Source organism: Neophocaena asiaeorientalis, unplaced genomic scaffold, assembly GCF_003031525.2.
Source record: "Neophocaena asiaeorientalis asiaeorientalis breed wild unplaced genomic scaffold, Neophocaena_asiaeorientalis_V1.1 scaffold469, whole genome shotgun sequence".
Lineage (NCBI taxonomy): Eukaryota > Metazoa > Chordata > Mammalia > Artiodactyla > Phocoenidae > Neophocaena > Neophocaena asiaeorientalis.
The window spans coordinates 206,834-229,813 of record NW_020172691.1 but is presented as its reverse complement, the minus strand read 5'-3'; the positions used below and the strand labels follow the sequence as shown (position 1 = coordinate 229,813).

Genomic DNA, 22,980 nt, shown 5'->3' with positions numbered 1-22,980 from the left:
GAAGACCGATCTGGTCTTTGTTGCTATGGTTTTTTGAATCTTTTTGAGACTGTCATATACATGGAATCATACACTGTATAATTTTTGAGACTGGCTTCTTTCACTTAGCATCTGAGATCCGCCTATGCAGTGAGGCATGTCAGGAGCCCTCTCCTTTGGACTCTTGGGTAGTTTTCTGTTGTGTGGGTTCGTCACCCTTTATCTGTTCACCCGTAGAAGGCCATTTGGGTCGCTCCCAGTTTGGGGGTGATCACGGACAGTGCTGCTGTAAGCATGCATTATAGTCATCATCCCTGCTCATTTCTCTAGGATATTTCTAGAAGCGGGATGGTTGGGTCATAAGGTACTTGTACGTGTAACTTTGTAAGAAACGGCTGAATGCTTTTCTGGTGTGGCTTTCCCATTTTGCACGCCCATCAGAAATGCCTGAGGGGGGCTTCCCTGGTGGCGCACTGGTTAAGAATCTGCCTGCCAATGCAGGGGACAAGGGTTCGAGCCCTGGTCCCGGAAGATCCCACGTGTTGCAGAGCAACTAAGCCCGTGAGCCACAACTACTGAGCCTGCGCTCTAGAGCCCGTGAGCCACAACTACTGAACCCACGTGCCACAACTACTGAAGCCTGTGCATGTAGAGCCCATGCTCCACAACAAGAGAAGCCATCGCAATGAGAAGCCCGCGCACCGCATCCAAGAGTAGCCCCAGCTCGCCACAACTAGAGAAAGCCCGCAGGCAGCAATGAAGACCCAATGCAGCCAAAAATAAATAAATTCATTAAAAAAAAAAAAAAACCCAACTGTGGAACTGCTGGGTTACAAGGTATTTCCCAGATATTAACTCTCTTTTGCCAAAGTGCGTGTACCAATTTACAACCCCAGTAGCTCTGGTAAGGTTTTTTTGTTTGTTTTTTAAATTTTTGCCCGTGCCACCGGGCTTGCAGAATCTTCGTTCCGCGATCAGGGATCGAACCCGTGCCCCCTGTAGTGGAAGCCCGGATTCTTAACCACTGGACCACCAGGGAATTCTCTCTGATGAGTTTTTTATGGACCTAAATTTATCCCATCCAAAAGTCTCTCCTTTATTCAGAAATGACGATCTCCTTGCTGTTCCTTTGGTATGAGAAATGCCCTTTCTGTTTAATGAGGAATAGGATGTCTACATGGTTTTACAGTACCTCACAGTCCTCAGCTGATGGGAGGCCACAGCTGGGTCATTCCCTGGCCACTGCCCTTGGCCATACCCAAGGTCATGCCCCCGCCCCCACCAGGGCTGGCCCAAGGCTGGGGTACAAATGTTCATCCCCTCCCTTTATTAACTGATGAATCACGGATTTGATTCCACTTCTGCGAGTATATCCATACCGAAAGCAGGTTCTCCAGAGGGTCTTTCCCACCCAAGTTCACAAAACCATGATTCACCGCAGCCAAAAGGAGGAAACACCCAGGATCCCCTCGCCGGCCACCTGGGCCGGCTTGGTGGGCGGGGCACTCGGGCTCGGAAGGTTTTCTGTCTTGAAAGCCTCCTGGTTTTGTAACAAGAGCCCTGCGTTTTCACTTTGCACCGGGTCGCGGCTGGTGCCCAGGCTCGGGGGCGCCGCCTACCGTCAGGGCAAGGGCCCGGCCGCTCTGCGCCTCGGTTTCCCTGTTGGAACCGGGATGCGGAGAGGACCTCCGGAGCGGATGCACGTTCGCGCGGACGGGCGCGGAAAGCAGGCGAGCGGCACCTGCCGGCCGCGGGGGACATGACGGCCAGGCGCGCCGGCAGCATCCGCGGGTTCCCTCTCTGCACCCACCTCCCGAATCCCACTCCCTCCTCCGCCTCCACCTGGGACCACTCCATCATCTCCCACCTGGTCCAGCTGAGTCCCCTCCATCCGGGTCCCTGGTTCCGCCCTCAGCCCCACAGTCTGTCCTCCCGGCAGCGGCCACCAGAGGGCGCCTGTGAGCACTGAGTCAGGCCCTGTCCCGCCCCTGCCCACAGTCCTCCAGGGTCCCACCTTCCTGAGGGTAAAAGCCCAAGTCCTTCCCGCGGCCCACAAGGCTCTGCACGACCTGCCCTGTCCCCTCCCTGCCCTCCCCTCCTCCCTCTCTCTGCCTCACTCACTCTGCTCCAGACACACGGGCCTCCTTGCTGTTCCTCCAATGAACCAGGGCTGGTCCTGCCCCAGGGCCTTTGCACGTGCTCTGCCCTCCACCTGGCAATCCCCTCCCTCAGACCACAGCATGGCCCCTTCTCTTCACGTCTTCCAGCATCCTATTCATACGCCACCTTCTCCAAAAGGGCTTTCCTGAACAGCCTGCCTGAAATGGCCACTATCGCTGCCCATGACTCTTCCCTGCTTTTTTTATTCATAGATTGAGTCATGGTGATAAGTGCTGTCTCCCTGTATATGCAGTGCCTAGGACAGTGCCTGGCACACACGGGGCCTTCAGGGCATTTCCATCCCGCTGATGAATGAGTAAATAGAACTGGAGGGGGATATGGAGAAATGCGACCCTGGCGTACAGCTGGTGGGAAGGAGAAATGGGGCAGCCGCCGTGGAAACAGCCTGGCGGTTCCTCAAACGGTTAAACGTGGAATCGCCATTTGACCCAGCAATTCCACTTCTGGGTTTATAGCCAGTAGAATGGAAAGCAGAGTCTCAAAGAGATACTTGCACACCTGTGTTCACAGCAGCGTGATTCACGACAGTGAAACGGGGGAAACAACCCAAGTGACCATCAACGGATGGATAAACAAAGGTGGTCCATCCACGCAGTGGAATGATTCAGCCTTAAAAAGGAAAGAGATCCTGACACCTGCTACACCATGGATGTACCTGAAGGACATGACGTTCAGTGAGAAGCCAGACACAGAAGGACAAATACTGTGTGATTCCACTCACATGGAGTCCCTGGAGGAGTGAAATCCATAGAAAATAGGATGGTGGGGGCCAGGGGCTGGGGGAGGGGCGGGGAGTTATTGATTAATGGGTACGGAGTTTCTGTTTGAGGTGATGAAAATGTTTTGGAGACAATTACTGCTGATGGTTGCACAACATTACAAATGAAACTAATGTCACTGAACTGTACATTTGAAAATGGTGAAGCTGGTAAGTTATATGTGTATTTACCACAATGTAAAAAATATTTTTTTTTAAGGAAAAAAAGACTGAGAGATGGCAGGGAGATCACTGGTCCAACATCTTGGTTTGCAGAAAGAAATGGGGCCGGGGGAGGGGTGCGTCTTCCCAAGAGGATCCTCGACAGTGAGTGGCCAGTTGGGCCCAGAGCCCAGGCCCCATCTCTGTCCCCTGCCCCCCACGAAGAAGAGTTCCTCTTGCAGGATGCTCCGGCCCACAGCACAGCACATTGACCTGAAGTCAGGGACCCTGGGGCCACAGTCCGAGCTCAGGGAAGGAGGTACGCCCCGGGCGGCCGAGCTGTGGCTCCCGTGACCTCGGACCCCATCCTGAAGGTGCCAGGGCCCCGCAGGCCACACAGGAGTCAGGTGACACCCCGGGGACCTCAGGGCCCCTCTGCTGCCCCCCGCCCCCAGTCAGGAACAGGAAATAAGCCACAGGGGGCCGAGTGTTTAGGAACAAAATTTATTCCAATTTAAAACAGAATTCATTTCAGGAGAAAGGTATGAAAAGTCTATTTCCATCACGTATCTCTGGATTAAGGGGTCAGGGCCCCGACACGCTGCCTGAACCCGGACAGCTCCGGCCACAGGAGACTGGCACTGAGCCGACGGTGCCCGCCCCTCAGCCCGCACGGACAACACATGCATTTCAAATGACAAAAGGTTTAAAAACAGCATTTTTATATAATATTCTTTTTTAAATAGATTAAGGTTTAAATTGTCTGAAATCAGGACTGTTTAATATACAAGCGGGCGAGGTCACCCCCGCCGGCCGGCACGGCCCCTCACACCACTGGGGCGTTGGCACTCGGAGGGCAGTTCTGCTGGGTGATGTGACACAGCGGTGGGGGTAGGTTGGCACTCGGGCAAGCGCCTCAGAGGCGAGCGGGCCAGGCGGGGAGGTTGGGCACAGCAGCCGGGCTTGCCCCGGGATCTTGGCACTCCGGCCCCTCCAGAAGTTAACACTCTGGATGCGCCCCCCACCGCCTCCCCCTCGAGGGCCTGCCCCGGCTCCCTGTGCGTTGTGGGCCCCTGGGAGCCCACCGCCAGCGGCACCACCGTCCCCGGCCACACGTCAGGGCTATGGCACAAACCCCCGCAAGTGGACGCACGGCACCAGAGAGGGCCCTTCGGGTGGAGATGCCCGAGGAGAACAGGCCGAGAAGCCTGCCCCCCACCCTGGGCCCTGCGTATCAGGCACAGGAGGGAGGTGGGAGGCGGACGGACGGGGACAGGGCTGGTGCGGGGCTGGTCTGACGTGTGCGCTGTTTCTCTGCACTCCCTGGTCAAGGGCCGCCCTGAGCACTCACTCGCAGGGCCCAGGTGCGCGGGGCAGGTGCGGGGCGCCACCGGCGGGCCACTCCCGTCACGTTGGTGCAAGAAACCAACCACACAAAACCAACCACTGCAGTGCTCAGCCCACGCCACACGAGACGGCCACTTCCTCCCCCCAGAAACCGGCCCTCAGGCCCTCGGGGAGGCCCCCTCAGTGCGTGGCCGTGGCCAGGCTGAGGGCCCACCTCCAGCTGCCACGAGCCCCGACAGCTCGGCTCCGGGCAGAGTGCGGGGCGGTGGGCACCTCCCAGCCACCCACAGCCCTGCCAGGGCGACCCTCCCTGTGTCTCTGCCTCTCGGGGACAGACCTGAGAAAATTCTGAAAGAAGTCCCTACCCCACCCTCACTGCTTCCAAACTGGGTACAAAATGGAACAAAACAAACAGTGGCTCCCAGTCCAGGCGGGCTTCCTCGGGGTTGGGGACCGGGCCCAGAGCCCAGGAGTGCTCCCAGCGGAAGACCCGGAGAGCCCCGACGCCCCGGGCCCCCGCAGCAGGCAGGGCTGTGAGACAGGGCCCCAGGGGCTGCTTTTTGTTTCCTCAAAAAAAAAGAAGAAATGGTTAGGCACTTCCCAGGGCGGGTAGCGGGGGGCGCCACCCACCCCCACGTCTTGGAGTCCGGGGCAGAAACCCGGCATCAGTGGTGAGGGCGTCAATAACTTAAACAAGGAAGAAAGAGAAGTCCCAGCCTCTGCGTCTCCACGCCTTCCGAGATCAGAAGAAAGCAGGCCGACAGCTGTCCCCGGAGGCCGTGTCTCGCGCCACTGGGGGCCAGGTCTCATCTCTGCCCGTCTTCTGTGGGTTCTCTTTTTATTTCTTTTTCCTTTTTTGTTTTTTTTTTTTTTTTAGAAAAAAGCAAGCCACGAGTCAAGGCCAGAAAAAGGCGGCCTCTGCCACTGACAAAGATGAGAAGGTGCACAAGGTGTGTAGGAAGAAAGATGTACATCCCCTGATAACTGTGAAATAAAAACCATTTGTTTAAAAATATGAAAAAACCCCGACTCCTGGGGCAGACTGGCGACCAGCAGGCGGCTGGCGGGAGTCCGCGTGGTCACACCAGGTTGTACTCCTTCAGGTTGAGCTGCAAGATGGTGTCCTTGACAGCGGCGAAGACGAAGCGGATGTTCTCCGTGTCGGTGGCGCACGTGAAGTGCGAATAGATGATCTTGTCGCTGTCGGGGTTCAGGTCCACGAACATCTTCAGGATGAACTCCCGGGCGGCCTGCGCGTCCCGCTGCGGGCCTGGCGGAGGAGGGGGGAGGGGCGGGATGAGTCGAGGGAGCCGCGCAGCCCCCCTGCCCAGCAGTCAGCCTCCCGGCTCCTCAGGCAGCACCTCCGGGAGACGCCGGGGAGGGGGTGGCAGAGCCCTGACTGCCCCCCAGGAGCGCCCCCAGGGGTCTCCGCGTGGGGGGGTGGGGATGGCAGGAGGGGTCCGGCTCACCCCGTATCCCCCGCGCCTCGCTCCTCCCCATGCCCGGGCCCTGGGCAGGTGGGGACAGGCTGCCAGGCGGTGACTGCAGGGTGCCCCCTCCCACAGACGACGCTCCCCCGGGGGAAACGAAGCTCTCTCCACCATCCAGGGCCCTGCGAGGCGCCCGCCGAGCTCCGGCCATGCTAACTGCACCGCGGCCTCCGTGCGGCCTGGGAAACGCCGTCCTCGTGTCACTCCCGAGTCGCCAACGAGGCCACCGAGGCCCAGAGAGGGTGAGGGAGGCGCTGGCAACATCCAGGACAGGCCGCTAGGGCGGGCTCACCGTCGAACTCGGGGAAGTAGTCCACCAGGTGGGAGTGGAGGATCTTGTCCTCCAGCAGGTCCTTCTTGTTGAGGAAGAGGATGACAGACGAGTTCTGGAACCAGGGGTAGGTGACGATGGTCCGGAACAGTGCTTTGCTCTCCTCCATGCGGTTCTGAGGGGCAGGCAGCAGGTTGGCGGCAGGTCCCCCAAAGGGCCTGTGGGCACCCCCCTCCCTGGGCCCAGTGAGGGCCTCACCTCGTTGTCCGACTCCACCAGCACTTGGTCGTACTCGCTGAGGGCCACGAGGAACATGATGGATGTCACGTTCTCAAAGCAGTGGATCCACTTTCTCCGCTCGGACCTCTGGCCCCCCACGTCCACCATCCTGCAGGGCGGGGTGCACGGGCTCAGCGCGGGGCTGCAGGTGACAATGCCCACCCCCAGCACAGCCGCCTCTGCCAGAGCCACAGCGACCCCTGAGGCATCAGAGCAACGAGGGCCCCCTCAGTCACCTGTCAGAGCCAGCAAAGCCGCAATACCATTAAGCCAGGAGAACACAGCACAAGCGGGGGGGGGGACCCCCGAGACAGCCAGGCGCCTGCTTGCCGAGGGAGGGGCCCTGGCCTACAGGGGGCGCCGTGGAGCGTGTGAGGCACAGACCCTGGTGGGGCTGAGCCGGGCGACCTCGGATGTCCCACGTCTGGAAACCCGTCTCCCCTTGTTGGACACCACACGGCATCACCTATGAAATGCTGGAACCCACCCCAGCCATGGCGAGAGCAGGCTGCTTGTCCAGCGGGAGATGTCGGCACACAGATGCTGACACCAGGCGGGGCGGGGACACGCTAGGGACGGTGCCCTGACCATCACGACTGGTGACAGGTCCCCGCTTCCTACTTGTGAGTTTCTTAAGTTTTCTATGACGAGGAAGCCCTCTACTTTTTTTTTTTTCGGTACGCGGGCCTCTCACTGTTGCAGCCTCTCCCGTTGTGGAGCACAGGCTCCGGACGCGCAGGTTCAGCGGGCGTGGCTCACGAGCCCAGCCGCTCCACAGCATGCAGGATCTTCCCAGACCGGGGCATGAACCCGCGTCCCCTGCATCGGCAGGCGGACTCTCAACCACTGCGCCACCAGGGAAGCCCCAAAGCCCTCTACTTTTGAAGACGATGGCGAGAAAGAACAGCAGCCTGAGAAGGCAAGGGTCCCCGGGCCAGGCCCGTCCACAGCTGCTGGACAGTCAGGCAGCAGAGGCCAATCCGCCTGGCGGGGGTTTCTCAGAGGAGGTTCTAGCAAGCACAGGCAGATGGCGGATGTGCCAGGGTGACCTAGGGGATGGGAGGGGGGTGAGTGGACACCAGGCCCACACGGGCTGCCGCTGCCAGTCCGGGGAGCGCCATCGGGCCGACGGCGTCAGGGGCCACAGCCTTTCTGGAGCTGAGTCTCCCCAGTACAGCCAGGCAGGAACCTGGGCTTCCAGGGGCGGGGGTTGGTCAGGCCTTTGCAGGAGGTCCGTGTGGGACCAGGCTCAGGCCTCACACATCAGGCCAATCGCACTGTCACGGGATGCTGTGTGAGCTCCGATCAAGATGGGGGCACAAGCTCCCTGCCCGGGCCCCCGGCCTGCCCTCTGTAAGCCCTCGACCAGACAAGGGGGAGGTGGGCAAGGGGTGGGCTGGCCAAGGGACAGCGGTGGCAGAGGTGCAGGGCCACTCTGCAGTTTGGACAGCAGCAAGCAGAGTGCACACACAGGCCTGGGGGAGGGGCGGGAAGGGAGGGGGAGAGGCATTCTGGACAGAGGGCACAGTAGCTGCAGAGGCCAAGGTGAGGCCGTGTGAGGGGGCCCTGGAACGTGGGGTCGGGAGGAAGGCCAGTGATAGCCCCGGCCTGTGCCCCGCAGGCCTCTGAGGTCCCGGACCCCATCGAGAATCTGACCAAAAAAGAAGGAAACCAAAATGCTGAACTCTCACCAGAAAATGTACCATCAGGCATGTGCAGTGTGATGCCTACAACTCCTAAGGGTCCAAGGGCACCCCGGGGGCTCTGACAGGTGAGAAAGGATGGGGGGCCAGCTGGGGGCACCCAGACTCTCCCCCTCTCCCAGAAGCTTCTGCCTGAGAAGGGCGGGTCCCTGGGGGCAGAGGTGCGTCTTGGGTCTTGGGCCAGAGGGCACCTCAAGGCAAACCCAACAGACTCCCTGAACGTCCCTGGGGCTGGCGCTTCAAGGCAACAGGGCAGGACCACCACCAGCAGCGCTGTCTCTAGGGCCCCTGGGGTGGGCTCGCCCAGCAGAAGGGACCCCATGCAGTGGCAGGGAGGGAAGGCTCGCAGCCAGAGCAGGAACCCCACCCCGAAGCCTGGGCCTCAGAGCCCTGGGCGAACCGTGTCCCCCAAAGTCAGTCCCCCTGGAACCTGGGGACACAGCCTGATCTGGAAGCGGGGTCCCTGCAGATGGCACTAGTTCAGACAGGGTCACTCCGGAGCAGGAGCCCTGGATCCAGTGATCGGTGGTGTCACCGTAAGAAGGAAACATGGGCACAGACCCAGGGAGGGGCCATGTGATGACGGACGCAGAGATGGAGCGAGGCTTTTACAAGCCAAGGGACGCCACGGGCTGCCAGCACCCCCAGAGCTGGGAGGGACGGGACAGCTTCCCCTCACGCCCTCAAGAGGACCCAGCCCTGCCGGGGAGCTAGGAGCTAGGAGAGGATACATTTCTGTGATTTTACGCTGCCCATCTGTGGTCATTTGTTACGGCTGCCCCGGGAGACACACTTGGCCTTGCTGCCTGGCAGCTCTGGACAAGCTGTGACCTCACGGGGTGGCGGGGCCCAACCTTGGGGACGGCCCTGAGTTCACTCTGGCCGCATGGGCTTCGGAACTGGGCCGCAGAGGGGCCTGGAGCCACCTTCCCCTGGGGCCCTCAGGCTCCTCCACCGCCCGCCTGGAGCACCCCTGCTCTGGCCTGGACTCCAGACCACCCGCCCGCCCGCCCGCACGCCCGCGCTGGCACCCTCCCCCCATCTGGGGCCCACGCGGAGCCCGCACCAGGAGGCCGTTGCCCCCGGGCCGCCTCCATTCAGCCCTGCCAGCGCCACCAGGGCCTGGCTCACTCGGAAACCTGGTGACAGCCACGGACAAGGCCCCTCTCTCGCTGCCCCACAGCGGGGGCTTGGGGCCGGGCCGGGGGCGCAGGTACCTGAAGATGATGTTCTCCAGGTCGAAGGGGTACTCGATGATGCCGGTGGTGGGCACGCGGACTCGCAGCACGTCCTGCTGCGTGGGCAGGTAGCCCGAGGCGGCAATGCGGTCCACGTCAGTCAGGTAGCTGCAACACAGCAGGCAGGGCCGCTCAGGCCAGCCCACCAGGGGCCTCCCGGCCATCCCGGGTCTCCTGAGCACTGGGAGGGGCCCAAGCAGCCCAAGTACTTGGGACGAGAACGGACAGGGGCGAAATGAGGCTGCAGGGAATGCCTGGGACAGAACCCCGCCCCAGCTCTGAGGGACGTCTGTCCGGGGATGGGGACGGCGCCGGGGTTCCGAAGAGAGGCTGTGGGCTGGAGGGGTGGCTTTTCACAACCAAACCTGTCACTTTGGAATAGTTTGAGAGACACAGAAAAGGGGCAGAGAGACAATGGAAAATCCCCGCAGACACCCACCTCCCTGTAGGGAAATCGCCCCGTCACGGCTAACGAGGCGCCATGCAGACCCTCCTCTGCCCAGGCCTGGTCCGGCCCCACTCACTACTTGGCAGAGTCCGAGAGCTGGTACTCCCGCCGGCGGTCGTAGCACTCCTGGATGCCGGGGTCGTTCCACAGGGTCTTGATGGCACTCACGTACCGGTGCTCGAAGGTGGTCACCTTCTCCACATCCACCTCCCGGATCAGGAGCGCATTGGCCTGTGGGGCGAGGGGCAGGCCGGGACGCTCAGCGCCAGCACCCGGCAACCAACTCGGAACCATTGACTCCCATTTCCCATGAACACGCGTCAGGACGACGCAAGGGCGACCGGCAGCGATCGCCCCCCAGTGCCAGGCCCCCAAAGGAAAATGCAGACGGAGGCGGCTCCCGGGAGCAGGGCCCACCCGGCCGCCACGCACCTCAGTGCCAGGGCACCCAAACAGGACAGAGGAACAAACACCACTGGCTGCCCCTGTGTTCCCGTGCTGCAGGTGAGGAAACCGAGGCACAGAGAACTGCTGTGACCTAAGAAGAACCTGCCCCCCGATTCCAAGTACACAGCTCCTGAAACCCTCGGGATCTCTGAAGGCATAGGTCCTCTCATGTGCAGCCTGGGATGGGGTCTGGGGACCAGAGCAACCCACCAGGAAGGGGAGGCTGAGCTAATCATAACAGTCCAGTGGTCCAATGACTCATGCCCCTGGGATGGAGCCTCCACACAGACCCTGGACCACAGAGCTCGGAGACCCGCTCCTAAAGAGCCTCGCTGAGACACACCACCCCAGAGATCCACACACGCGCGCACACACACACACGCGCGCGCGCGCGCACACACACACACACACACACACACACACACACACACACACACACACACACACACACACACACACACACACACACACACACACACACACACCCCGCCGGGGGCAGAAGGCTCCCGGGAGACCGCTGCCTCTCCTCCAGTCTGCTCCACATGCCTGTGCTCTGGATGGTCCCACCCACACGGCTGAGGGACTGGGGAGGGGATACAGCTGGGCAGAACCCCAAACAAGGAATGAGGGGGCCCCAGCCCAGGCTCTGGAACCCACCGGTCACCTCCCAGGGATGCTCTCCCGCCCCAGCCCCCGCACAACAGCGTCCTTCAGCCCCGCCTCACCCTCCCAGCCTCCCAATCTGGGCCTGGAGAAGCAGACACCAGCCCCAGAAAACCCCCGACTGCGGATGCACGTAGGCCAGGGACCAGACGTCTGTTTCTACAGCCACGCTGTCCCTGCTGCTGCAGCAAAAGCCGCCACGGATGACGTGTAAGCGAGTGGGCGTGGCCCGCGCCAGCAAAGCTGCACCTACAGAGACAGGCCTTAGTCTGCCAATCCCTGTTCCAGATGCCTCTGGACTTCCACGGTTCAAGTGGGGCCTGGACGCTGAGGGGCCTCAGCTGCGAGCAATCCTACGAACCAGAGGGTGAGAGGCTCCAGCAGGCCCTACGTGCCCATTCCCACAGCCAGGCTGGCCGGGCCCCAGACCCAGTGCTGGGCCCTGTAGGGTCCCTGATGACCCGTGAACCGGGCATCAAGGCAGGAAGACGCCAATATCAGAAATCTGGTTGACTGGCCTTCTTAAGCTTCCAAGTAAACAGACTAATTTAAACCCTATTGGACACACACGGTCCAATACACGGTGCCACGTGCCAGCCCAGGCAAACTGCTGGAGTTGAAAGAGAAGTCCCCAAAAACAGATCCACAAAAGCAAAGCCAAGGGAGGCCGCCAGAGAGAGCCCCCTGGTGCACGGCCGGGGCAATGCCTCGGACAGCAGGCAGGCAGCCCCTCTGGAAGGCGAACCGAGAGTTAACCTGGACCTCGCACCCCCACTGCTGGGGACGCGCCCAGGAGAAACCAGGACAGGCGTGCAAACAAAAACCTGCACACGAGTGTTCCAGCAGCATGTCCACGAGAGCCAGAAGAGTGGAAACAACCATGCGTCCGTCGATGGACGATGGACAAACCATGTGTCCCTCCACACAATGAGCATCATTCAGCCACAAAGAGGAGAGAGGCCCTGACACTCGCTGCAACGTGGACGGACCCTGAGGACACGATGCTCAGTGAGAGAAGCCAGGCACAGAAGGACCCACGGTGTGTGATTCCATTGATGGGAAACGTCCAGAACAGGCCGATCCACAGAGACAGAGGGTGGATTCCTGGTTGTCAGGGGCTGGGTTAGGGGTAGGGGAGGTGACTGCCAGTGGGGACGGGGTTTCTTTCCGGAGTGATGAGAAGGCAATGGTTGCACAACTCTGTGAATATGTTAACAATGAGGGAACTGCACACTTTGAATGGGTGACTTGGTATGTACGTTTTCTCAATAAAGCTGTTACTGGAAAAATAAGAGAACGTGCCACCCCCCGGGGTCACAGAGGGCCTGATACAGTGCGTGGAGTGCCTGGTAGGACGCTGGCCCTCAGAGGGGGCCAGGACTCACTCTGCCAACCGTAGGACGGGGCTGCGAACAGCTGCCAGACGCCCAGCCGTGCCCGGCGCTCCCACCCGGGGCCTCACCTTGTTCTGCTCGTACTTGTAGAGGATCTTCAGGGTCTCCATGGCCCGGATCATGGCCTGCATGGCGGTGAAGATGTTCTGGTACACCAGCTTGGTGAAGCCCCGCTTGTCCTCCTCCGAGTAGCCCGCCCCGTGGATGATGCGCATCTGCTTGATGAAAGTGCTCTTCCCGCTCTCGCCCGTGCCTGCAAACGGCCCAGTGAGACGCCGCGGGACCGTGGGCTCACCGCACCCTGCACACGAGAAGCCCCGCCCACGAGGAGCCCCGCCCACGCGGAGTCCCGCCCACGAGGCTCGAGGTGGGGATGCGCCTGGCCAGCAGCTGCTGCCCGGACAACGGGGCGGGCCACGTCCTCCCACGCACACCCTGTCTACGCGGGCAGCCGCGGCTCGGGGGAGGTCGGGACAACAACGTGGGCAGCGATGGGAAGGGAGCAGCCGCGGCACCTGCGGCAACTTGGGTCTGAATTCAACTCTGGCCGCAGCCGAGGAAATGGAGGCCGGGAACAGTGAAGTGTCTCCCCCAGATGCTGCCACCCCCTTAACTGGTCACTTGACGCGCTCCCTTGTCCCACATGCCCTCGTGTGACAACGTCCCGCCGACCCACGGCTGTTCTGATCAGAACAGCTTTCCTTCAGGGCACGAGTTTGGCATCTGCGTCGAGGCCACGCTGGGCCTTCGCAGGGCGCCGGGCCACGCCCCCCACAGTCCCCAGCAGCCCCTGAACCTGTAACTCACCCAACCTCACGCCACCCCGAGACCGAGCGTGACTCTGGCGCTTGAAGAGCCCCAAGGCCCATGAACAGCCCCAAGGCCCACGTCCCTGTCAGCCCAGAGGCCCTGTGGGTGCCTGGGGCCCCTCCCCTCTCTGTCCCACCACCCTCCGGGTGTCAGGTGTCAAGGCCCCACCTCAGAGAAGGGCACAAGGAGGCTCTGTCTCCGGGATCAAGGGCTGGCCAGCCCCACCCGGCACCAGCGCGCTGCGGCGGGAGGGAGGGCTCCTCTCCTGCTCCAGCCTCTCACCGCCCCGTCACCCTCTAAGCAGCAAACCCGTACCCCCACTTTTGTTCACCTCCACACGCAGGGACTGCAATTTAGTGGCTTTAATGTGCCCACAAATCTCTGGGATGTCTTCCATGCAGAGGGAGAGCCTGACCCTTCCCGGAGGGCAGGCTGGATTCAGTGCCTCCCTTCCAACCAAAAGAATCTGACCAAGGATGGCCTGTCACTTCCAAGACGAGTCACGGGGCTCCCCGTCCTCTGTAGGACTTTCGCGGGGGCCGGGGGGCAGCGCCGTCCCTGAGGGCCCATGTGGACAGGAGCCACGTGAGGGGCCACCCTGGAAGCGGCTTCTCCGGCCCCATTGCACCTTCAGATGAGGCAGCCCCGGCTAACACGTGCTCTACAACCTCCTGAGGGACCCCGAGCCAGAACCCCCAAGACTCCTGACGCTCAGCATCTGCCTGTGTGTCACTTTCAGCGACTAAGTTACAGGGTGGTTTTACTGCACAGCAGGAGAGAACTTCTACAGCCTAAGGACGCAGGGCCTCCAACCCCTACTTGACAGCCAACACAGGTCCCCACTCACCCATGCACCGAAGCCCCCAGGCCCCCTCCTGGGGACTCAGAACCCCCCAGACTCGCCCCAGCCCGCCTGGGCTCATCCTCCCCACCCTGTCTCAGAGTCACCTGCGTCCCCCACCCCAACAAAGGGGCCTGAGCTGCGTCCTGCCCTGCACGCCATCCGGCTCACAGCCACCGGTGCCGTGGGCGCAGGGCAGGCAGCTCCCCTCTGCACTGGGACCCATCGCCGCTGTCTTTCAGGGAGTCTCTCTCAGGCATCTGCTGCCCGCCTCCTTGCCCGGGAGCTCCCGGAGAAGACATGGGTTCTGAGCGGCCTGCAGTGACCACACCGCCCTGAAGCAGGAGGCCCTCCGCCCGCGTCTGAGTAACTGACCACGGATGCCTGAGCCCACCTGGGGAGACAGAGCAGAGGCCGCCTCACTGCAGCTGCCCCTTTCTAGGACCTCCATCAAGGCCCTGGGTCCTTTTACGAATAAAAGAATACGACTCTGGTTCTGTCACCGAGTGGTAACTACCCCAACGCCACCTCCCATCCCACCGCTGCCGCAACATCAACCAGAGGCCAGGCGCCCACTCCCACCAAGGCCCCCACGTAACCCCACACCTCCCTGAGGAGTCCACACACTCCCCCATCGCTGCAGGAGGCGGGGTGGGGGAGGGGAGGCGACACACAGGAATGCCATGCCCTGCGTGGTTTCCTCTGGACCAGGGTCCCCGCAGCACTGCTGACACTGGGGCCGTCCCGGGCACTCCGGGGTGTTGAGCAGCACCCCTGGCCCCACCCCCTCAATGCCAAGATCCCCTCAGTGTGACACACAGACATCCCCAGACATTGCCCAGTGTCCTTTGGGGGCAGGACCCCCCAGGTGAGAACCCCTGTTTTTGACACTATGCTACTGTAAAAAGATACGTGCCCTGCTGGTGTTTGGAAGGGCCTCTCACCAGAAACATCAGAGCAGTGGCCACTAAAGCCCAACCCCCTGCAGCCACAGGTCAGCTGAGGTGGAGAAGGGCAGCCACTCAGGCCCCGGGGCACTGCCCCTTGTGTCCACCCCCCTGAACTGCAGGAGGGGCAAGTGAGCTGCACGAGCACAAGGGCACGGGGAGATCCAGAGAGAGCCTGCTGACTTCAGACCACAGCCAGCATCTCCAAAATGGGTGCGCAAAGGACAGGCAGCCCCCCCAGAGCTCCCCAGAGGCAGCGCAGGGCACCGAGGGTCTCACACACGTGCACACGTCCGTGCCAACAGCCAAGGGACAGCGGGTGTTCACGGTGGAGCCGGCCAGAGAGTGGCCGAGGGAGAACGGGGGACGCCCTGGTGCCCAACACAGACGACACAGCTGGGACATGCCCCCAAAACCAAGAAACGGAAGATGGACCCCTCGGAAGCTGGAAACACAACTGGCCCTGGAGACGTCGGGGGTCCTGGACGAGGCACATGGCCCGAACCCTGCCGGGGGCAGAGGAGCCGCTGCGAAGACAGCACCGTGATCAAGTGCAGGAGCAAAAGGCACTAGTGAGGTGAGGGGGCGGTGACGGGCCTCATGAGCAATCATGTCGCAATCCACGTGTCAAGTCCTCACGTGCACCCCTTAAACCACACAACACGCGTGGCACTTACATCTCAATAAAGCTGGGGGAGAACGCAGCAAAAGGGACACCCCGGGGACAGTGCGGCCCAGGAGGCGGGACGGTCAGTGACCCCGCCCGGGCCATGCCACCTTGCCAGGAAGGACAGAGAAAGGAGGTTGTGGAGGTGGCGGCTGCAGAGGCCGGGCCCCCGGAGGAAAGCCCCACCAGCCGCATGTCGAGGGTGGCGTGTCACCTGTGCTCAGGGCCAACAGCGACTGAGTGACAGGTGCCAGTCCCAGCAGGCACCTCCCGGCAGAGCTGTGGGTGGAAGGCCTGAGCTGCGGGCCCCGGGCTCTGGAACCAGCAGGCCCAGCTGGCCAGAGCTCGGCCACCACTGGCCAGGGAGGGAGGGAGGAAAGGCTCCGGGGGACGCAGAGCCGCCACAGCGTCCTCTCCAGGTGCCCACCTCCTGGCCCAACTCAGCCCACATGCTGCCGGGAGCTGGGACCCGGGCCCCCCAACACGCCCGAGCCAACAGCCTCCTGCTTAGAGAAGTCTCGGGGTGCGAGGCCCACCTGGACCTCACGGCCAGGCCTATCTGCTGTAGCCACTGCCCGGGGGTCCCTGGCAGCTCCAGCTCATCCTGCCCGGCCCTTGATCAGTTCCCCCTGAAGATCTGGTCATGGGGACTTCCCTGGTGGAAGATTCCACGCTCCCAATGCAGGGGGCCCAGGTTCCATCCCGGGTTGGGGAACTAGATCCCACATGCATACCACAACTAAGAGTTCGCATGCCACAACTAAGAGTTCGCATGCCACAACTAAGAGTTCGCATGCCACAACTAAGAGTTCGCATGCCACAACTAAGAGTTCGCATGCCACAACTAAGAGTTCGCATGCCACAACTAAGGAGCCTGGGAGCCGCAACTAAGGAGCCCACGTGCTGCAACTAAGGAGCCCGCAAGCTGCATCTGAGACCCAGCGCAACCAAATAAATATCTATTAAAAAAAAAACCTTCAACAGCTGCCCACCAGGGAGAAGAGCACGGCCCCCCTCAAGCAAGACCGTGTGAGACCCCGTGATGGGCCTCGTTCTAGCCACGCACCTGCACAGGTGCAGAGGGCACCTACCGCCACACCCCCTCCCAGCGAGGACGCCGAGTGGCCCCAGGTCCTGGCTGTACTCAGACTCCGAGCTTGTGTCTGTGGGTCCCCTGGCCCCCACTGTCCCCCACAACGCAACCAGCCCAACCTTGCACGAGGACAGCCGTGGCACTGCGGCCCGGGGCCGGCGCGTGACACCACTGTCCACATCGCCCACGCATCGGGCCCTGCCCCTCCCGAACGCCACCCCAACTCCCTGCACAGAAACCCAAACTCACGTTTTCCAGGAAGGGCCCCAGTGCCCCCAGCGCCCCACCTGCTCCTGGCCTGCTGCTCCCTTCTGTCCCTGCTGGGAGCCAGATCCCCAAGGGCGGGGCTCTGCCAGCAGCCTCACACCCAGCCCCAGCACAGGCCCGGCCCACAGAAGGTACCACACACATTTTTCCCAAATGAACCAAATGAACTCGGCCCCAATCCACAGTCCCGGTTCTGTCACGTGTCCCCCTCAGGTCCTCTGCATCCCCTGTACTAACTCCAAGAATGGGGGCCCCTGGGGGCACCACCCATGTGAGGGGTCCTGCCCCTGGGGGCCTGGCCGGGGCCAGACAGCACAGCGGGGCCAGGAGCCTGCAGGACGATCTCTGGGCGTGCTCAGTGGCATCACCAGTTGCCCAGCCGAGACTAACTGGAGAAGAGGAAGGAGGAGAGCAGCCCCATCCCTGCGACAGAGGGAGAAAGCCACTGTCTCGCCTGCACGGTCGGCCAAGATCTAGGACTGCAGACCGGGAGGAATTATGTCTGAGCCCAGGCAGCCACTCCTCAAATGTGGGAGAAAAGAGGGGCAGGGAAAGGGCCTGGAGGACAGGAAGGATGGTGCTGGTCCGACATCATCCCAGTGGGACTCAAGGTGTGCAGGATCCGTGACCCCCGGGGCAAGTGGCCACGATCTAGCAAGAGAACACTAGTGTCAGAAGCTGGGGTTCAGGGCTGCAGCCCGGCCATCCCTAATTCTAGAATGTGGGCAGTGAAGCCAGGAACCCCAGGACCACAGGAGGCCCAGGCGAGAGCACTGCCGGGGATCTGGGCTCCTGGAAACACAGCCCGGAAATCCAACACGGCCCCGAGCTGTGTCAACAGGTCCAAGATCAAAGAGGCACGGCGACCTTCTGCTGGAGAAAGTGCAAACACCTCGTGCAGCCAAGGAAGGCAACTGCATGCTCCCCTCGCCCCCGCTCATCCATTCATTCAGTGGTACATCTATCACCCCACCTCCTGCTGGACAAGTGAAGGAGCTGAGGCACAGAGAGCTCAAGCAGCTTCGCTGAGGTCACACAGCCAGTAACTGTCAGACCTCAACAGGCTAAGGTCTTCGGGCTTCACGTCCGTCCATCTCTTCATGGTCCACGGTCACCGCCACCCAGGGAAGTGAGCGAATGTGAGAGCACTGGGGGAGCTCGCCTGGGCCAGCCACGGGCCTTTCAGAGACACCGCAGCAGCGGGCGCCAGCGCAGACAGGGGCCAGGAGGGAGGACAACAGGGCAGACCTCGGGACTCATCCCTTCATCTGACCTCCACACCGTGGCCGCTAAGTCAGCAGGTCCAGCGTCCCCTGCCCAGGTGACTCCAGGCGCAGACACTGGTCCCCTGGGCCAGCCCCCCTCTTGTCCCACGTGCCAGGTCCTAGTGCAGCGCTTCCTGAAGCCTAACGCTCAGGAGTCAGGGAGACTGGTATGAGCCCCAGTCCCGCCCAACCCTGCCATGCAGCCCAGCTGCCCGGCCTGGGGGACGGGAAGGCCCCCACCCACCTGTCGAGGCTCAGCAGAGAGGACCAATGGTGCAGAGACGGGGCGACCCACCTCTGTGGGGGGTCTGACCTTTCAGCTCTAGGCCAACCGAGGTCTGTAAGCAAACCTCCCTGGCAGGCACTGGGATCAGATCAGGAAACGAGAGACCCAGCCCTGAGGGCCAAGCTCCGGAGACCCCACCGCAAGACAGGGAGGTCCCCGCTCGGCTGCAGAGGGACTGCCAGCCAGCGCGATACCGTGAATAAAGACAAAGGCACAGACGGCACTCCCCAGTTTGACATGCGTCGCCCCCACTGACCCTCCCACAGTCCAGGAGTTGGGGAACGCTCTCCTTCCACAGCAGGGAAACCCGAGGCTCGGGAGGCACAGGGACTGAAATCCCACCGCACTCTCCAGCTCGGTCCTGGCGGGACCCGCCTCCCAGCGCTGCCGGGGCAGCCTGTCAACCTGGGTAAAGCCCTCCGTCGGGAGAGCAGTGACCACGGGAGGGCACAGTGCCTCGCAGGTGTTGCGGCCTTCCCCCCAACAGCGCTGCAGGCAGGGAGCCGAGGCTGTGCTCGCTCTGGAGCGCCCCCAAGCCCACTCACAAGGCCTCGGGAGGGCAGCTGCAAGCTGTGCCCCTAAGTCCCTGTCTGTCCACGCGTCACAGCAGAGGGCCACCATCAGTGGCAACAGGCCCCGGAGCAGGGAGCCTCACGTCCAGGCAGGATGTGAGGATGCCCTAAGTCGGGGCGCCCAGTCACCCCCATTCGACCTGCTTGAGGGAACTGTGTTCAGTTAGCCAATCAAAGCCACCCAGCAAACATCTCAGGTCCGCAGGGCTCTGTGCTGGGCCGTAGGGTGGCAGGGCCTGGCCCGGAGGGGGGATGTGGTGGGGAAAACGAGGGGGAGACACCTTGGTAGTGACCGGCCAGGCGCCCCACGCCTGGGCCAAGGGCAGAGACCGCAGACACCCAGGAGCAGGGGGCTGGGGCGCATTGGCACAAATTCCCCAGCCAGCAAGCCTGTGGCCTGGGGCCCGGTTATGAGAGCAGCTGGAGTTCCGCCAAAAAATAACCCCGCACGTGGGTGCCCCCGAAGCCCGTGGAGATGCCCCAATCCCGTCCACGGACACTGAGCTGACAGGCCCCGCGGCTCACTGTCCTGATGGGAGAGGAGCGCCCTATGGGGACCAGAGATGGCCATTCCCCCTGAGTGCAGCCCAGCTCCGCACACCCGGCCCAGACCAGACCCGCCCACCCAGGGCTGGACTTTGCCCCCAAGGCCCTCAGAGGCAGAGGAGGGACAAACGGGCTCCCGTCCCTCCTGCCAGGGGTCCCCACTCGGCTCTGTCTGCAGCTGCTCCAAACTCCCAGCCCAGGAGTAGCAGTGACTGCGACCTGTTCTCAGGCCGCAGGGAGAAGGGCTCCACCACAAAAATCAGAAAGTGAAACCTTTTGTGGTTAAACATCCGAGGCTCTCAGGCAGCGACCAGCGCAGCTCAGCCAAGGCCGGGAAGCATCTGTGCACACGGAGTCCGGAGCCCAGGGACACGTGTGGCGAGGCCGTGCTCGGGCCCAAGGGGAGGGAGATTCCCACTGGCCTGGCACGCAGGACACCGAGGGAGAGGGGCTCTGACAGCAAGTCTGGGCTCCTGCACCTCCAGGGATGGTGCCCACCCTTTCAGCGACACAAAATTTCATCTAACTTTTAAGCCCCTGAGACTCATCCTGGGGTGGGCCACGAGCGGTGGCCCAGGGCCCCAGGTGCTTCCAGCTATCGGGGTCTGCGGGGGACAGGCAGGGCCACCGCCAGGAGCCACGGCCACGTTCCACTCGCGCCTCCAAGCAGGGCAGGCGCACCCTTCCCGCCGGGGCCACCACACCCCAGGCCGGATTCCGGCCCTTTCTACCGCCCTCGGGGCCACAGCGGGCTGGACAGGAAGCCTGCGGAACTGACCGCCCTGCTTTATTTAGAAATCCCGGAGCCACTCAGCTCCTGGAACGGCACTTCCTGCGGTAGGCCTCGGTTCTCAAGGGGAAACCTGTCCTAAGGAATGGACGAGGGGCCTCCTTGGTTGTTCTCTGCTGAGTGGCAGAAACGCGGGGACAGGGGACTGCACCTGCAACAGGAGGGATCACGGGAGGCAGAAGCCGGCGGGCCTGCCCGGGACCCCCACTGGAGCTCCTAACTGGGCCTGGGGGTCCTCTTCCGTAAAGTGGGAGAGCGACGCCAAACCGTGGGGATCCCGGTGTATCCCCTGCAGGGACGCTCACTACCCCCATTCCTCACCACAGACGACTGTGAATGAGGATGTGGCCTGGAGTAACAGGACCAACAAAACCGAACACACCTATCACACGTGTTCGTAGACATGTTGCGTGTTGACGGCACACACATATGTGGCTCTGGACCGTAGTAACAAAAGCATTCACCTTTCAAGCACCCACAAAGCATCTGACAAAACAAGCGAACACTGATCACATACCGGCTCTGCAACACGCATTTTACACTGTGTGCTGACACAGGGCAGGGGGTGATTCTGCCCCCGGAGGACACTGGGCCACACCTGGGGATGTCTGTGGTTCTCATGACTGGGGGTGCTCCCAGCATGGAGTGGGTGGGGCAGGGATGCTGCTCGGCACCCCCCGGCTCCCAGCACGTCCCCTGGACCTCCGCCTGGCATTCACAGCCGCCCTCCTGGTGTCATAAACCTTCACCTTGGACCCACAAACTCTCATCTTCCTATCTGCCCCCATGCCTAGGACTTAATAGCTTCCCAGGAGGGTGCAGACTCCCTGTCCTGCAAGCCAGCGGGGGGAGGGGTGGGACCTCAGACCCAGGTGCTCCTGCAGCCAACAGCCCGCACCCATGGGTGAGCGCTGGACACATCCAGATCCCCTGCAAGGCTCCTCAGCCCCGGCCCAGGGAGACCAGAGACACACAGCAAGGCTGCAGGATCACAGGCCACCGACCCGTACCCTTGAACCCCACGTCAATCTAGAGCCTGGGTGCGCACAGGGCAAGCAGCAGGGGCGTGCAGAGGTTCATGCAGCCCCCAGCCCCCAGGCAAGGCCGACTGTCTGGTAACATTAACATGCTGGTAACTTCTCAACCCCCCTCTGAAAATAAAGTCTACCTCTGTTGGTGAAAGGCAGCCAGGGCCATGCTGTCCTCCCAGGTGCCACTGGGACCCCACTGCAAGTTTCCTCCAAACTTTACCATTACTCTCTGCCTGTCTTTTCTGCAAAGATGGCCCGTTTTATAGCCTTTAGGTAAAGTGGAACGTTTGGAAAAAAAAACAGGGAAGGTATTTTAATCAAAGGGAGGACCCAGAGAGTCCCCACAGGTGGGAGAAGCGAGGCAGTCCCTCCAAGACCCACAGCCTCCAGCGACTCACCGCCTCCGACCCTGCACCGTTCTGCGGGTGGACCCCTCGGTGGCAGACCCCTCCTCCACCAGGGGCCCATCACAACAGCATTTCCAACCGTCCCCACAGTGCAGGAATGCAGCAGAGCTCCGGAGAAGGCAGGGCAAGGGCTTCGCTTGTGTAAACGACCTTCTTGCCTTTGACTGCGGAGGTAAGTCCTCCAACAACCCTTATTTGGGGTGACAACAGCTTGCCGACTGCTGGGCCGACTGGTTCCGTGCAACAGGTGCGCAGCGGGGGAGACGGAGACTTGGACAGGAATCCTCTCCAGGAGGGGGAAGAGGACCCAGGAGACCCGGCTCCCACTAGGACGTAAGGAGAGGGGCCGGACAGAGACGGTTGCTCCGTCAGGGCTCCACCTGCCCCGGCCCCAAGAAGAGAGAAAAGGCTGTCTTCTCCCCCACAGACTGCACTCCACTGGGGAGGGACATGGGTTTTCCGACTGGCCTCAGGGAACGGGGGCTGCAGGGGAACAGGCCCAGCCTGCAGGGAACAGGGCTCCACCTGGTGGGAAAAGTAGAGAAGGGATGCCAGGAGGCAAGGGGTGCGTCTTGTGGATTACAGCCCAAAGGTCTGGCCCTGAATAGATGCTGGGGGCAGCGAGGGGGCACACCTGTTGGGGGCAGGGATGGAGGGCCAGTCCTGTGCAGGGAGGAGGCTTGTCTCCTGAGAAGGGGCAGAGGGCAGACCCTCGAGGGTTTTGGGGGCCCGAACGGGACAGCAGAAGCAGAAGCTGGCCCTGCAGGGATCAGGGACTGGGCAGCAGAGGCACTGACTGATCCCAAAGGGTCCTGGGGACCCCGCCTGGACAGCAGAGACAGGGGCTGATCCTGAAGGAAACTGGGGCTTGATCTGGACAGTTGAAGCAGGCGCTGACCCTGCAGGGACTGGTCACCTGCCACGGACAGCATAGGCGCGAGCAGATCCCGAGGGTCTGGGGCGTTGATGTGGACAACAGAGGCAGGGCCTGGCCCCTCTGATGTCAGGGACTCAACCTAGACAACACAGGCTGCAGAGATCGGGTGGCCCAGAGGTGGACAGCACAGGTAGGCAAGGGCTGACCCCGCGGGGATCGAGC

General features: G+C 62.0%; 1 protein-coding gene across 1 annotated transcript; it reads right to left on the bottom strand.

The window, feature by feature from the left end:
* Positions 1-5,302: 5,302 nt before the first annotated feature.
* Positions 5,303-22,316, bottom strand: GNA11 (G protein subunit alpha 11). The gene is made up of 7 exons (XM_024740030.1): positions 21,873-22,316; positions 12,428-12,612; positions 9,932-10,086; positions 9,387-9,515; positions 6,446-6,575; positions 6,209-6,362; positions 5,303-5,696 (listed from the first exon to the last, which is right to left on the bottom strand). The coding sequence occupies exons 1-7, from the start codon at positions 21,940-21,942 to the stop codon at positions 5,506-5,508; spliced, it is 1,014 nt and encodes a 337-aa protein (XP_024595798.1). The 5' UTR covers positions 21,943-22,316; the 3' UTR covers positions 5,303-5,505.
* Between the last annotated feature and the right edge of the window lie 664 nt (positions 22,317-22,980).